The following is a 17,734-nucleotide window of genomic DNA, read 5'->3' as shown; positions in this document are numbered from 1 at the left end:
TTAGATAGTCAGAGTCTTTTCCAAGGATGCATTTGTAAAATGCGAGAGGGCATAGGTTTAAGGTGAGAGGAGGAAAGTTGAAAAGAAGTTTGCAAAGGAAGTTTTTTTTACACAGTGGGATGCAGGTGCCTGGAATGCCTTGCCAGGGAAGTGGCGGAAACTAATACGATAGCAGCATTTTAAGAGGCACATGAAGCAGCACGGGATAGAGTGATGAAGGCAGGTGAGACTAGGTTAATGTGGCATCAACCAAATGAACGATCATCAACCTGAAATCTGAACACCATTTCTCTGTCCACAGATGCTGTCCAACTGCCATTTTTGATTTTGATTTTAGATTTCCAATGTCTGCAGTTTTATTGCTCTTTAATGATATCCTTTCAGAGGCTGCTGCAGTTTGAATCAATAGATTTTTAATGAGTTTTGGTTTTAAATGGGAAAGGACAAGCAGTGCAGTGTATCATGTGCGCTGCAGATTTTTCCTGTCAGAAATTCACGTGCCATATTGACCGTACAAAGTCCACCCCACTACAATCACACATTCCTACATCTCACTGTTGCTGCATTTGCCTTTTGATTACGTCTATTTTTAAAATGAAAAAGGAAAACACTTAGAAAGACATGGAGGCGGAGTGGATGTGCCTGGAAACAATAGTCACAAATAAAATCATGGATATATATCGCTTCAAAAAAGCGACCTCAGATGCATTACAGCTGAAAAACCTTATGCATTACTGCAATGATCTGAAGGATCATTGCAGTAACAAAAGATTGTCCTAGAGGTCCTTCCAGTTCTTCAAATTTCTACCTGTGTAATTTCATATCTTAGTAACATATGCTTTTTACTGCAACCATTCTACTTTTTGTTTCAATTGGAAACATGAAAGGTTGTATTGTAAAATATGTGCGCACACAGATCATTATTTAATTCTCAAGATAGACACAAAATGCTTGAGTAACTCAACGAGACAGGCAGCATCTCTGGAGAGAAGGAAAGAGTAACGTTTTGGGTCAAGACCCTTCTTCAGACTGACTTGGTCAGAAGAAGGGTCTTGACCTGAAATGTCAGCCATTCCTTCTCTCCAGGGATACTGCCTGTCCCGCTGAGTTACTCCAGCATTTTGTGTCCATCTTTGGTATAAACCAGCATCTGAAGTTCCTTCTTACACATTATTTAATTCATCCTCTTATTAAATGTTGTGACTTTCAGACTAACCACCAATTGAAATAGCCATTGCAATGGATTTAAGCACATTACTCTTTTTAAACAAATTCTATGTCTCTTCTGAATTCCTTGTATATTTTTTTAAGCAATGCTCATGTATCAAATTCCAAGTAAAATGTCAACAATCTGAATTTTTCATCTTTTTAAACTAATAAAACTTCTAAGATGCCTCACAGGAAGATCATGTAGTGTGCTGTGGTCTCAGTATCTGCAGGCACAGATTCAGCAGTTGGGCAGGGGGAATTAGAGATTGATCAAGAGGTTGTGGAGGTCAGAAATGATTGACGCCACAGAAATAGATGAAAACAATGAAATTAGTAAATTTGTGGTATTGTGGAAATCAAACGTTACCTGAGTCTGGGTGAGTGAGTCTGTAATCATTTTTATATTAATAGAAAACATTTGCACAATTTCTATATGTGTGCCACTTTGTGCTTTAAACATTCAAGTACATGACTGATTCCTTCTTCACTGGTAACCTTGTTCAGAGGGGTCAAAAGGGCATGAAAACAACAGGAGAATCAAGGACTCGGAGAGCATGAATCATTGACACACAAAGCTGATCTCTAAGTAATTATTGTACAAAAGATTTAGCAATTTATTTGCAAGTAATTTCCTTTCTCCAGAGGCTGTTGCTGATGACATCATCTAACTGGCTTTGTATCTAATGAATTTTTTAAAATAATTCTGATAGCAAACTTGGCAGAAAGCTAAAAGCATGCTTTTTAATAACATAGATCTTTTGCAGAATGCTAAATATGATTGAAATGTGCACCAATGGTGTTGATGGAGATGTTGAAATAGCAAGACTGTTTATGAAACTAATTTATCTTAAAAAACCCTTAATGTGAAATTTAATGTGAGAACGTATGAAATGGATCAAAGTTTTTTTTGTGCCAGTTTGTTGGGTAAACGAGTCATTTAAAAACCACATACTGGTAGCTATTTGTATTTAGTTATTTTACAGCTGGGCTAATTATAAAGTAACATAAATTTTCAATGGTTTGTGTGATTTCCATTGAATGCACTGGAAAAGAGGAAAGTAGTGTAGCCCATGGAAGAGGTTTTAGTGGCCGGTGGTAAATTTGATTTCTGAGATAAATGACATATTGGCTCAGTGGTAGAGTTGCTGCCTCACAGTGCAAGAGACCCGGGTTCGATTCTGACTTCGGATGCTGTCTGTGTGGATTTGTGCGCTCTTCCTGTGACCACGTGGGTGTTTCCGGATGCTCCGGTTTCCTCCCACACTCCAAAGACGCACAGGTTTGTAGGTTAATGCTTTGGTAAAATTGTAAATTGTCCCTACTGTGGATCGCTGATCGGTGTGGACTCGGTGGGTCCAGACTCCCGGAGAACAATGAGCATGAGCATGGCAGTGTCTAAAGAAGGGTCCTGACCCGAAACATCAATCATTCTTTTCCTCCAGAGATGCTGGCTGACCAGCTGAGCTACTTCAGCACCTTCTGTCTATCTTCAGAGTTAATGTCCTGTTGTTGCATTACCATTAACCTTTATTGTTTTGAACATTGCAGGAGACAATTACCTGGTCAAAAAACTCCTTGATGAGAAGTTCAGTGAGCTGAATATAAACTGTGTGGACGTGCTGGGGAGGAATGCAGTAACCATTGCAATTGAAAATGAGAATCTCGAGATCCTAAAGCTACTACTGGAGCGGGGTTGTCAGGTGCCAGTGTTCATTATTGCTAAACTCTTTGTAAAATGGTTACTTCAGATATAATGTTGCAGTGTCGTGAAGCGTCTTCTTCCCATTTGTTTTAGACTACGGATGCACTGCTGGTGGCTATTGGCTCTGAAGTTGTCGGTGCTGTAGATATTCTTCTCAACCATCGCCCCAGACGGACATCCAAACCAACTATAGCAGTTAGTAAACCTTGGTTCCTTTTACATTCTGTATAAATTTCATTCCCACTATGAACCCTCCAGCATTTCCCAGCGGTGAGGTAGGTGGAGGTGATGTGAGAATCACTGCTTTGGATACCATCTTTTTATAGCCATGGCAAAGATAAAAGGATCCAAGTTTGCTAACCATTCAAGTAGCAAGCTGCTTAAATCCAAAAGCTGGTAAGTCGCAGATAGAAAATATCTAAAGGGGTTGTCCCACTGCGGCGACCTAATCCGCGAGTTAAGACGAGTGTCTTCGACCTTCAGGTTCGAGGGCACTCGCCTAGAAAACCTTGAGCTGGATCGACCGTCAGCGTTGAAACCGCGAGCTGGATCGACCGACCGCACATATACACACACACACACACACACACACACACAAACACATCGCAAAGGCAGGGGGCCAGGGAAAGCGGGGGAGCGCTGTCTGAAATTCAGATTCGCGATGAAGAGGAAGGAAAGACGGCTGCACGGCTGTACGGTAAGTCCTTTAGAGAGGGCGGAGGGGAGGGGGGGCGAGAAGGGGAGAGAAAGGGGGGAGAAGGAGTGGAGACACTTTTAAGAAGTATAATAAAGTTTAGCGGGCATTTTACCTACCGGTTGGTTTTCCTGGGTTCTAAAAACTCCAATGAGCCAATAAAAATGTCCAGTCAGCAAATGATATTGCCTACGGCTGCCCTCGACTTCCTGTAACTAAATAACGACCCCACTCCACTGCACTACGAGTTAAAAAGAACCATGCCAACCAAATTCTACTCGCCGAAAGATTTTCAACATGCTGAAAACATTTCCGCGACCTAGCTGAGGCTGCGAGTATTCGGGAACTTCCCTCGAGCATGAAAGAGAGTTCCAGTGGCCTCGTAGGACCTCCTAGGACCACGTGTCGACCATGCTGCGAGTTTGAGTCGAGGGAAAACTCATCTAAACTTGCAGATTAGGTCGCCGCATTGGGACAGACCCCTTAACTCCACCTTAGCAAAAGTATGGAACAGGAGATTTTTGAAGTGAATGCGGCTCATTAATGTTGATATTCAGAAGAACGTTTGTACCCAAATCACTATAGACAATAGGTGCAGGGATAGGCCATTCGGCCCTGAGAGCCAGCACCACCATTCAATGTGATCATGGCTGATCATCCCCAATCAGTACCCTGTTCCTGCCTTCTCCCCATATCCCCTGACTCCGCTATTTTTAATAGTCCTCTCTAGCTCTCTCTTGAAAGTATCCAGAGAACCGGCCTCCGCCGCCCTCTGAGGCAGAGAATTCCACAGACTCACAACTGTATGTTTCCTCATCTCCATTCTAAATGGCTTACCCCTTATTCTTAAACTGTGGCCCCTGGTTCTGGATTCCCCCAACATTGGGAACATGTTTCCTGCCTCTAGCGTGTCCAAACCCTGAATAATCTTATATGTTTCAATAAGATATCCTCTCATCTTTCTAAACAGAGTATACAAGCCCAGCCGCTCCATTCTCTCAGCATATGACAGTCCTGCCAACACAGGGTTAATGTGATGGTACAGCAGGTAATTAAATGTGTGGGAAGGAACTGCAGATGCTGGTTTCAACCAAAGATAGACACAAAAAGCTGGAATAACCCAGCAGGACAGGCAGCGTCTCGGGCGAGAAGGAATGGGTGACGTTTCTGGGTTGAGATTCTTCTTCTGACTGACTGATGGAAAATAATATGGTAGTTGGTAGTACAAGGGGTTTGGAGAGTGACAGTTCATCACTATTATACTCGAACCTTCATCTACAATATAGTCTCCAGCCTCAGAGTGACATGATGGTGCTGCCTCATGGTTCCAATGATTCTAGTTCAATCATAAACCCTAGCACTGTCAGTGTGGAGTTTGCACACTCTTCCTTCGATGATGTGTTCTCTTGGGTGCCCAAGTTTCCTCCCTCATCTCAAAGATCCTCATCCCTTATCCCAAAGACGTGTGGATTGCTAAATTAATTGGTCATTCTTGGTTATAGGGGGGATTGATGTAGATTTCATGTAAATGAGTGTGTGATGATTGGCGTGGACTTGGTGGGCCATGGGGCCCGCTTCTTTGCTGTATAACACGTAATGCAGTATTGTGGATTTGAAACACTGTACTTTTTTGATTTCCTTGCCTGAGAATCTCCTAAACGAGAAAGGATATATTTGCATAAGAGGGTTAAAGGCCTGTCCCACTTAGGGTCAAGTTGCCGGCAGTCGCCTGAAAAACCGGCAACTGGAACGGCGACTCTCAGAGTGGAACACGCACGCACATACATCGCTTCCTTCATCAGCCCGTTATGCAGGCTGGGGACAGGGCAAGCTGGGGGAGTGCAGTCTAAAAAATTCACACAGTGCAAAGCCAGGGTGAAAGACACATATGTATAGGAAGGTTGGCGCTGTAAAAAGATGGCTAAAGCACAGTGTACGGTAAATCCTTTAAAAGAGGGAGGGAGAAGGGGGGAGAAGGAGTGGAGACAACTTTTAACAAGCCATAGATACACGGGCGAACATTTAACATTACCGGTCGGTTATCCTTGGTTCTGAAAACTACTGCTTACCTTTTTTCTCCCAACGAGCCGATGAAATTCACTGGTCAGCACCGGCTACAACCTACGAAAACCTCCGAGAACCTTCGACCTCCTGGCAACCCATTAGGACCTACCTTCTGGCGACCCACCTACGGCTCGAGAATTCTCGTTACTCTCCATGGTGGCTTCTTTCTAGTCGCTGCTAATTTTTCAACATTTTGAAAAATTCACGCTGATCATAATGAGGCCGCGACTAGTTCACAGAATGCGGGAACACCTCACGACCATGAAGGTGACTCCCCGGCTACCACCCGCGAACATGTGACGACTGCATAGTCTCCTGCAATCGCCTAAAAAGTTGCCTAAGTGGGACAGGCCCATTACTATATCGATTCCTTGGACCAGAAGTGTATCTTACAAGAGTTAACTAAGGGTGGACCATTTATGCTTGAGATGAGGGAATGTATCTTTGTTTAGAGATTTGTGAATCCATGGAATTCTCCTAAACACTGTTGATGCTCAATCATTGCAAGTTTGTGAGACTGAGAATGCTAATTGAGAATGCAATAACGAAAAGAGGATGAGGCTGAAAAAGTTGAGGCTGTAGACATTATTGGATAGCAGACATTGCTCAATCGGCTTTGTCCTATTTATACCTCCTTTATTCTCCTGTCCCTCTTCTGTTGATTCTCTTGTGAATCTTTGACCATCAATTAACTTTGCTTATTTTCACAAGGTGGATCATTTAAAGAGTGGTTTTAATTACAAGGCATGAGAACGTTTGAATCAGCGTATTAAACCATGCGTGCTGTTACTGTGCTGCCTGTGCTCATCTATAACAGTTATGACTGCCTCCTCATGCTTCAATGTAAAATATGGCATTTAAAACCATGTATAGATGAGAAAATAAGCTGGCTAAATATTCATATTGGAATAAGTCTCGTAGATTGCTTTTTAAATAGATTTGCAAATGTTTCTGGTAAATTGAAATCCAATTTTGTGGGAAAAATTACCATGGCAAAGGAAATGACACCTGGCCAATTCTATAAAATCACGTTTAAATTAAAAGGGGAAAACTTTCATCTCTGAACTAGTGAGCCATGGTGACCCATGCAGCCGATGTTGCACATATAATTATGAACTAACAAACAGTGAAAGGTCTATTTGTATTACTAACTTAATAGAATTTTCCACATCACTTTTTTTCTGTAACATAAATTAAAATAAGGTAGAATTCGCGGAAATTTCTTACTTATTTAATTTGGCTCAAGTTCCAGATGTTTATCGAAAAATCAATGTAGATTTTGTGTGACATTAGCAAGTACAGTCCATTGATTAATCAGCAAACACATGCAGTTAGCACAATAAATACTATCTCAAGCACTTGAACCCTTACTTTATTGGATAAACACACTCTTGGACGGTTACATAACGAGTACTCCTTTTAGCCATTTGCAACGCTGACTAAATAGAAATTCTGTACTATTAATTGCACTAATAAATCTACATAGATTTTTTCCAAAACAACTGTCATCATTGCTAATGTAATCAGTTTGCTGAGTAAACAGGGACTCCATGCCCTCTCGTATATAAGAAGCCCTGTGTATTAACTGCAATGACAACAAACAGGTAAACTCTGTCAAGTCATACAAAAAATGATGATTCAATTGGTTTAATCCTTCTCCTATTAATTTGAAGTCCATCAATTTTTTGCCGTTCATTAAAAAAAACCTTTCGCACACAGATATTTTGCGAAATGATCTACTTTATTAATTTAACTCTGGGGAAGGTTCCCATTCACCTGACGCCTTCCATTTTATTTGCTTAAACAGAAATTAATGCAGAGAATTCAGAATCCCGAATACTCCACCACAATGGACGTGGCTCCTGTGATTCTTGCTGCTCACCGCAATAATTATGAGATCCTTACCATGCTTCTCAAACAGGATCTCTCATTGCCAAGACCTCATGCTGTAGGGTGTGAGTGCACCCTATGCAATGCTAAGAACAAGAAAGATAGCCTGCGGCATTCGAGGTATGTAGTTTACATTATAATATAGAAAATATGTTAACAAATGATATTTATAAATCTGACTGTGAGAAGTTAGCTCTTTGTAACCCATATCATGTAGATTCCATGGTTCCAATTTATTTGAATTAAAGACACATATTGCATGATTTATATTGCCTAGAATTTTTTTTTTACCTTTGTGCTTACTGAAAAAGTGAAGTCTTTTGAGACAATATTTTGATACCAAATTAGATTTATTCAGATCCACAACAATTGATTTTAAAATTTGGGAAAGTAATTCACTATCTAATCAAATGTACAATTCTGTTCCCTAACAATTTGAACATTTTAAAGCGTCATATTTTTAATTTTTTATTTGACCATTTCACTCCAAAGTTTACTATACATCTGTGACTTTTCCATTGATTGATTGAAATGTACAGTGTGGAAAAAGCCCCTTCGGCCCACGGAGTCCACACAGACCATTGATCACCTGTTCACACAAGTTCTATGTTATTCCCACTTTATGCATCCACTCCCAACACAGCAGGGGCAATTTACATAGGCCAATTAACTTAATAAACCCAGGTGTCTTTGGAATATGTGAGGAAACCGGAGCAGTCGGAGGAAACCCTCGCGGTCACACGGAGAACATACAAACTCCACACAAACAGCACCCAGAGGTCAAGATTAAACCTGGGTCTCTGGTGCTGAGAGGCCAGCAGTTCCATCAGCTCCACCACTGTAATGCCCTAACTTGAAATTGCGAAGCGCAATTAGTTTAACTCACAGGGCTATATAGGTAGAGCATGTTTGAGCTTAAAATAACATTTCCTTGATTACTGTATCAGCTAGTGTGAACACTGGATCAAATTCCGTTAATTTTACTTTTGAAGATTTATGGCAAAAGATGGATCTGAGTTGAGTGAAGGATGGAATTTTCTTTTTGCAGGTTTCGCCTTGACATCTATCGCTGCCTGTCCAGTCCATCACTGATCATGCTTACGGAGGAGGATCCTATCCTCAGGGCCTTTGAACTCAGTGCCGATCTGAAGGAATTGAGTCTGGTGGAAGTGGAGTTTAGGTACATGTGATGCTTCTCTTGCACGTAACACAGCCAAGAAATGTATCAAAGGGCAATTACAGTTTGACAACAAATATGTAATGGACACAGGGCTGCAGTGTGGGATCCCTTAATTGAACTGTTGCTTCACTGCAGCTCTGACGCATTTGCTCTCTAACCTTTTATTGCTCGATGAACCAGTTAATGGAGCAGAACACTAACAAATGAGAATGAAAAACACTCAAATATTTAACAAAATAAACTTGGGTGACATTCTGCGTGACTGGAACATGGCAGTAAGAATTTTTATTTCGTTTTCCTATATTGTATGCACTCAAAATTAGAATAACTGTGATCTTGTCCTAGTTATAAGGCAGTGAGTGCACAAGCGTACAAAGTAAGCTATAGCACAATTTTGTACTTGACCAGTTAATTGTTTTCTATGGTTGGTTGAGAAACTAATGTTGATTGCAACAGTGGAAGAACCCCTACTCTTGATGGTTTGAATCAGATGGTTGTTTATTCTAATGTATAATCAGAAGAAAAAAAATCCCCAGTAAATTACACCTCTGATAGTATGATAGTCACTTGCATCCTGATGCATGAAAGCATTTGTATCAACATCAAGCACGTCAGAAGTTTGATGGAATCCTGTCCACTGGCTGTGATAAATGTAGCTTGAACAACTCTCAAGTAACTTGAGACCACACTGGGCAAAATAGCACACTTGATTAACACCCCACCAATTACCCTTATCATTAATTCCCTCCACTCAGTGGCCGCATTATTTTTATTTATTTATTAAGATCGAGGAATCACTAGCAAAGTGAGTATTTATTGCATATCCCATAATGCCTCAGGGATATTGTTGAGACAACTCCTATGAAATGGCCAGATCTTCTGGGCAAGGTATCTCTCACTGTAGACAGCAGGGAGCTCCAGGATTAAGTCACGGATGAAAGAACATGGTATATATCCAAGTCAATATTGAGTGCAAAGGAGAAGAACCTGCAGGTGGTCCTGTTTCCATTCATCTGTTGCCTTTCTCCTTCTTGATGGTAGAGATTACGAGTTTGGGAGATGTTATCAGATCAACCAAGGTGATTGGTGGCAGTGTATTTTGTTAGTAATGCATTAATTTATACCACATATGGCAAAATGTAGCACAGTGATGGTGCACACTGGCTGATAAGATAACTGAGAATCGTAACAAAAATATACCCAGGTATATTAGGAGTAAAAGGGTGGTTCATGAATGAGTAGGTCCCCTTAAGTATCATTGTTTAGATTACTACGTGGAGACATGGGAAGTGACGAGATCCTGAAGGAAAACTTCTCACCTGTATTTACTGTGGAGAAGGACATGGAAGATAATGTTCAGTGATGTTCAGGAGCACATACAGTGGCTTGCAAAAGTATTCATACCCCTTGAACTTTTCCACATTTTGTCACGTTACAACCACAAACGTAAATGTATTTTATTGGGATTTTATGTGATAGACCAACACAAAGTGGCGCATAATTGTGAAGTGGAAGGAAAATGATACATGGTTTTCAAATTTTTTTACAAATAAAAAACTGAAAAGTGTGGCGTGCAAAAGTATTCAGCCCCCTTTACTCTGATACCCCTAAATAAAATCCAGTGCAAGCAATTGCCTTCAGAAGTCACCTAATTAGTAAATAGAGTCCACTTGTGTGTAATCTAATCTCAGTATAAATACAGCTTTTCTGTGAAGGCCTCAGAGGTTTGTTAGAGAACATTAGTGAACAAACAGCATCATGAAGCCCAAGGAACACCAGACAGGTCAGGGATAAAGTTGTGGAGAAGTTTAAAGCAGGGTTAGATTATAAAAAAATATCCCAAGCTTTGAACATCTCGCGGAGCACTGTTCAATCCATCATCCGAAAATGGAAAGAGTATGGCACAACTGCAAACCTACCAAGACATGGCCGTCCACCTAAACTGACAGGCCTGGCAAGGAGAGCATTGATCAGAGAAGCAGACAAGAGGCCCATGGTAACTCTGGAGGAGCTGCAGAGATCGACAGCTCAGGTGGGAGAATCTGTCCACAGGACAACTATTAGTCGTGCACTCCACAAATCGGGCCTTATGGAAGAGTGGTAAGAAGAAAGCCATTGTTGAAAAAAAGCCATAAGAAGTCCCGTTTGCAGTTTGCCACAAGCCATGTGGGGGACACAGCAAACATGTGGAGGAAGGTGCTCTGGTCAGATGAGACCAAAATTGAAGTTTTTGGCCTAAATGCAAAACGCTATGTGTGGCGGAAAACTAACACTGCACATCACCCTGAACACACCATCCCCACTGTGAAACATGGTGGTGGCAGCATCATGCTGTGGGGATGCTATTCTTCAGCAGGGACAGGGAAGCTGGTCAGAGTTGATGGGAAGATGGATGGATCCAAATACAGGGCAATCTTGGAAGAAAACCTGTTAGAGTCTGCAAAAGACTTGAGACTGGGGCGGAGGTTCATCTTCCAGCAGGACAACGACCCTAAACATACAGCCAGAGCTACAATGGAATGGTTTAGATCAAAGCATATTCATGTGTTAGAATGGCCCAGTCAAAGTCCAGACCTAAATCCAATTGAGAATCTCTGGCAAGACTTGAAAATTGCTGTTCACAGACACTCTCCATCCAATCTGACTGAGCTTGAGCTATTTTGCAAAGAAGAATGGGCAAAAATTTCAGTCTCTAGATGTGCAAAGCTGGTAGAGACATACCCCCAAAAGACTTGCAGCTGTAATTGCAGCGAAAGGTGGTTCTACAAAGTATTGACTCAGGGGGGCTGAATACTTTTGCACGCCACATTTTTCAGTTTTTTATTTGTAAAGAAATTTGAAAACCATGTATCATTTTCCTTCCACTTCACAATTATGCGCCACTTTGTGTTGGTCTATCACATAAAATCCCAATAAAATACATTTACGTTTGTGGTTGTAACGTGACAAAATGTGGAAAAGTTCAAGGGGTATGAATACTTTTGCAAGCCACTGTATAAGCAGGAGGAGGTGTTAGAGGTCCTGTAACTCTTAAAGGTGAGTAAATCCCTGGGGCCATATTAGGATGTTATGGGAAGCAAGGGAGGAGATTTTTTAAACCTTATTAACCACATGCGAGGCACTGGAAGACTGGAGGAAAGCTAATCATGTACATTTATTTAAGAAGGGCAGCAGAGATAAGACAGGGAACTGAAGACGGGTAAGCCTTGGACTAACGGTGAAACGTGTTCTGGAAAAGATTCTGAGAGATATGATTTGTTTGTATTTGGAAAGGCAAGGACTAATCAGGGATAGCCAGCATGGCTTTATACATGGGAAATCGTCTGAAATATTTGAGTGTTTTTGAAGAGGTGTCCAAGTGGTTGAAGATGGCTGGTCAATAGATATTGGCTAAATATGTTTTTGACTGCCTTTGACAACATCCTGCATGGTAGGCTGGTGCTGAAGGTTAGAACACATGGGATCCAGGGTGAGCTAGTCAATTGAATAGAATATTGGAGAAATCTTACTGGAGGAAAGATATAGAGGATAATAGAAGAAGGTGTGCTGCAGAGCCTGGTGCTGGATCCATTGTTGTTTGTCATATAAATGATATCGATGTAGTTGGCTTGATTAGTCGGTTTGCAGATGACACCAAATTTGCTGGTAGTGGAAACCGTGAAGGAGGATGTCTAAGGGTTCAACATGGTCTAGATCAATTGGAAAAGCGGGCAAAGGAATGGCAGATGAAATTTAACTTGTGCAAGGGCGAAGTGATAAATTTGGGAAGTTAAACCCAAATTAAACCCAGGTTAAACCAGGACAGGACTTGCACAGTGAATGTCAGGGCCACTGAGTGCAAGTACATAGTTCCCTGAATGTGGCTACACAGGTAGTTTTAGTTTGATTTATTATTGTCACGTGTATCGAGGTACAGTGAAAAGCTTTTTGTTGCATGTTAACCAGTCAGCGAAAGGCGATACATGACTACAATCAAGCAGCCCACAGTGCACAAGGTGAAGGGCATGGCGTTAGAGCAAGATAAAGTCCAGTAAAGACCGATTAAAGATAGTTTGGTCTCCAATAAAGTAGATGAGAGGTCAGGAACACACACTAGTTGGTGGGAGGATGGTTCAGTTGCCTGATAACAGCTGAGAAGAAACTGCCCTGAATCTGGAGTTACAAACCTCACCATAATGTTTGGGACAAAGACGCATCATTTATTTATTTGCCTCTGTACTCCACAATTTGAGATTTGTAATAGAAAAAAAAATCACATGTGCTAAAAGTGCACATTGTCAGATTTTAATAAAGGCCATTTTTATACATTTTGGTTTCACCATGTGGAAATTACAGCAGTGTTTATACATAGTCCCCTCATTTCAGGGCACCATAATGTTTGGGACACAGAAATGTCATGTAAATGAAAGTAGTCATGTTTAGTATTTGGTTGCATATCCCTTGCATGCAATCACTGCTTGAAGTTTGCGATTCATGGACATCACCAGTTGCTGGGTGTCTTCTCTTGTGATGCTCTGCCAGGCCTGTATTGCAGCCATCTTTAGCTTATACTTGTTTTGGGGGCTAGTCCCTTTCAGATTTCTCTTCAGCATATAAAAGTCATGCTCAATTAGGTTTAGATTGGGTGATTGACTTGGTCACTCAAGAATTTACCATTTTTTAGCTTTGAAAAACTCCTTTGTTGCTTTAGCAGTATGTTTGGGATCATTGTCTTGCTGTAGAATGAACCGCCAGCCAATGAGTTTTGAGGCATTTGTTTGAACTTGAGTAGATAGGATGTGTCTGTACACTTCAGAATTCATTATGCTACTTCCTTCAGCAGTTGTCTCATCAATGAGGATAAGTGAGCCAGTACCTTCAACAGCCATACATGCCCAGGCCATAACACCCCCACCACCATGTTTCACAGATGATGTGGTATGCTTTGGATCTTGGACAGTTCCTACTCTCCTCCATACTTTGCTCTTGCCATCACTCTGATATAAGTTAATCTTCATCTCATCTGTCCACAAGATCTTTTTCCAGAATTGTGGTTGCTCTTTTAAATACCTCTTGGCAAACTGTAACCTAGCCATCCTATTTTTGTGGCTAACCAGTGGTTTGCATCTTACAGTGTAGCCTTAGTATTTCTGTTCATGAAGTTTTCAGTGGACAGTGGTCATTGACAAATCCACACCTGACTCCTGAAGAGTGCTTCTGATCTGTTGGAAAGGTGTTTGGGGATTTTTCTTTATTATAGGGAGAATTCTTCTGTCATCAGCTGTGGAGGTCTTCCTTGGCCTGCCAGTCCCTTTGCGATTAGTAAGCTCACCAGTGATCTCTTTCTTCTTAATGATGTTCCAAACAGTTGATTTTGGTAAGCCTAATGTTTGGCTGATATCTCTAACAGGCTCTCAGTTGTTCTTTGACTTTCTTTGGCACAAATATTTGTCCTCATGTTGATAAACAGCAATAAAGGTTATGGAAAGACTGGAGGAAAGACTAGGTGCTGAGAGCTCTCTTATACCTGCATTAAGGAGGGAATTAAACACACCTGAGCAATTACAGATGCCTGTGAAGCCATGTGTCCCAAACATTATGGTGCCCTGAAATTGGGGGACTATGTATAAACACAGCTGCAATTTCTACATGGTGAAACCAAAATGTATAAAAATGGACTTTAATAAAATGTGACAATGTGCACTTGAACCACATGCAATGTCAAGCTCCTTCAGTGAGTACAAAATGCATACCATGTGCTGTCTAATTTGACAACACCTCTCAAACCCTTGCACTCTACTACCAAGAAAAATAAAGGCAGCAACTGTAGGAGAACAGCAGCAGGAGCAAGTCTAAATTTCTGCCCCTGACTTGGGAAAATATCACTTTTCCTTATGTTGCTTGAGTCCTCAAATTACTCACCCATCTGCCTTGCAGACATAGCTGTACCTGAAGCACTGCAGCTTTACAAGAAAGTGACTCATTATCTTGCAAACAGGGATGGGCGTGCCAGCAACGATCACATTGAGAAAAATAAATAACTAAGCCCATGATTCTTCCTGGTTTAAATTCTTCCCTCAACCAGTACAATTGAAATCAACTCTTGTCATTATTTATTCCATTGTTAATTTATGGAATGCTTGTTTTTATCTATATCGTTAATTTTAAATAAACCATTGGTTTAAGTGCTTTGTGAAGTCCTGAGAATACAAAAAATATGACTGGAATACATGCATTTTACTTCTATCTGATACAAATCTTAAACATTTTCAGGAATGACTATGAAGAACTAGCACAGCAGTGCAAGAGCTTTGCCAAAGATCTCCTGGCACAGGCCCGGAATTCCCGAGAACTGGAGGTTATTCTAAATCACACGTCAAGTGACGAACCAATTGATAAAAGAGGATTGCTTGAGGAGAGGATGAATCTAAGTCGACTTAAACTAGCAATTAAATACAACCAGAAGGAGGTACATGAACTGTCACTATATCGTTGCTATCTCAGTCTGGTGTGAAACTATGAATATTGATAAATGTGAGATGAGTATAAGCTGGAAAAACAATCAATCTTTGAGATGTATGATCAAATTATAAAATATATAGCGTATCAGGTGCTATGTTGCCTGTTAAGGCCTTCATTTTTTTACTGTTATCAATATAAGCCTTCGAAAAGCAGCAGTAAGTTATATGGACGGGAAAGGAATGGAGGGTTATGGTCTGAACGCAGGTGTATGGGACTAGGGGAGAATATGTGTTCGGCACGGACTAGAAGGGTCGAGATGGCCTGTTTCCGTGCTGTAATTGTTATATGGTTATATGGTTAAGTCCTAATTGGGCAATCTTTGCTTTCACCAATAAAACTCTGCTGGCAATAAATATCAACCATGCAAAAGTCACATTTTCATCCATTTTGTTTTAAGAAAGCCACAGGTAACTTTCACAATGCCCACATAGGCCATTAACCAACAGCACTTATTTGTGGGACAAGTTGGTTGGCAGGTGGCATAAGTAAAGAAAAAACAAAAAAGAGAGAATGTCATCTGAAAAAAAAGCATACACAATTATGTGAAAGAAAATGATTACTTTATTTTTTTTTTTTAAATTATTTTTATTAGAAGTACGGTAAATTACAATAATACACAACACATATATCTTAATACATTTTTTGTACCGCTTCATTTTTTTGAGCTTTAAGAAAAAGATAGAAGTAAGGGAAGTAAAGAAAGTGCGCAAGAGTCGTGAAGTGCAAGAGAGTGTTGGGAAAAGAAAGCCCCTTAGAAAAGAAGTTAGAGAAGGAAGTAAAGTAAGAAAGTAGACCCTAGAAAAGAAAGAAAAAGAAAGTAGGAACATTCGCTCTATTATAACATTAAACTCCGCAGAAAGGGGACTACCAACCAAGTCTGTTTTTGTTGTTTTACCTCCCATTGCCAGGTCCTGATACCATTTATTTATTTATTAATTTTTAAAATTACTATTGCACCTCATGCTTGTAATAGGTCCAGAAACGTAGACCACGTCTTTTGGAATTGGTCTGCTTTACCTGCTAAGAGGAATCTCATCTCTTCCAGATGTAATGTTTCAAACATATTTGATATCCACATTTTTATTGTTGGTGTAGGCGCATTTTTCCAGAATTTAAGTATGAGCTTTTTTCCCATTATTAGCCCGTAATTGAATAAATTCTTCTGATACACGTTTAATTCAGGGTTACCTTCCGATATTCCAAAAATGATCCATTCTGGTTTTGGTACCAGTTTTATTTTGATTAATTTTGAAAAAATATCAAATATTTCATACCAGAATTTTTGGATTTTTGTACAAAAAACAAAAGAATGCGCTATGGTAGCTTCTTGACACAGACATTTATCACAGATTGGTGAAACATTAGGGAAGATTTTATTTAATTTAGTTTTTGAATAATATAGTCTATGTAATGTTTTGAATTGGATAAGCGTGTGTCGTACGTTGATCGAACATTTATGCACCTGTAGTAAATGATTATCCCAGCTCTCTTTTGAAAACTTTATAGCTAATTCTTGTTCCCAGTCTCTTCTAATTCCATCTGTTGTGGGTATTTCTATGTTTAAAATTATATTATATAGGTACGATATTAGATTAGCTGATTCCGCCTTTGTCTTCATTGCTTCAAAATGATTACTTTATTGAGAAATAATTAAAGACTGAATTTGTTTATCAATGTTATTTATGTTAACAGATTTATTATGTAATTGAGACCAAAATTTGATGAAAGGTTTGACTAGTTTCTTAATATTCAAAAATTATCTATTTCATGGTCGAGGTCAAAGTATTCTATATGAATGCGCGAAGTATAAGAAATAAAGTGGATGAGCTTGAGGCTCAGTTAGAAATTGGCAAGTATGTTGTTGTGGGAATTACAGAGACATGGCTGCAAAAGGGCCAGGGCTGGGAACTGAATATTCAAGGGTATACCTCCTATCGAAAAGACAGACATGTGGGCAGAGGGGGTGGGGTAGCTCTATTGGTGAGGAATGAAATTCAGTCTCTTGCAAGGGGTGACATTGAAACAGGAGATGTGGAGTCAGTTTGGATAGAACTAAGGAATTATAAGGGTAAAAAGACCCTAATGGGACTTATCTACAGGCCCCCAAACAGTAGTTTGGATATAGAGTGCGTTGAATCAGGAGTTAAAATTGGCATGTAGTAAAGGTAATGATACGGTTGTTATGGGAGATTTCAACAAGTAGGTAGACTGGGAAAATCAGGTTGGTACTGGACCCCAAGAAAGGGAGTTTGTGGAGTGCCTCCGTGATGGATAAAGCAGCTTGTACTGGAGCCTACCAGGAAGAAGGCAATTCTGGATTTAGTGTTATGTAATGAACCGGATTTGATAAAGGAACTTGAGGTTAAGGAGCCATTAGGAGGTAGTGACTATAATGTGGTCATGTTTAATCTACAATTGGAGAGGGAGAAGGATAAATTGGAGGTGTCAGTGTTAGAGTTGAATAAAGGGGACTATGGAGCCATGAGGGAGGAGC

General features: G+C 40.3%; 1 protein-coding gene across 1 annotated transcript in view; it reads left to right on the top strand.

The window, feature by feature from the left end:
- The window catches only part of trpc1 (transient receptor potential cation channel subfamily C member 1), a 68,144-nt gene that overhangs the window by 6,466 nt on the left and 43,944 nt on the right, over positions 1-17,734 (top strand). Inside the window, exons 2-6 of the mRNA XM_033031904.1 lie at positions 2,758-2,909; positions 3,005-3,106; positions 7,477-7,679; positions 8,608-8,739; positions 14,992-15,187. Coding sequence (XP_032887795.1) covers positions 2,758-2,909; positions 3,005-3,106; positions 7,477-7,679; positions 8,608-8,739; positions 14,992-15,187 — 785 coding nt within the window. The remainder of the gene's footprint in view (positions 1-2,757; positions 2,910-3,004; positions 3,107-7,476; positions 7,680-8,607; positions 8,740-14,991; positions 15,188-17,734) is intronic.

This window comes from Amblyraja radiata, chromosome 13, assembly GCF_010909765.2.
Source record: "Amblyraja radiata isolate CabotCenter1 chromosome 13, sAmbRad1.1.pri, whole genome shotgun sequence".
NCBI classification, from domain to species: Eukaryota; Metazoa; Chordata; class Chondrichthyes; order Rajiformes; family Rajidae; genus Amblyraja; species Amblyraja radiata.
The sequence above is the reverse complement of the archived record's forward strand: the minus strand, read 5'-3'. Positions and strand labels throughout refer to the sequence as shown.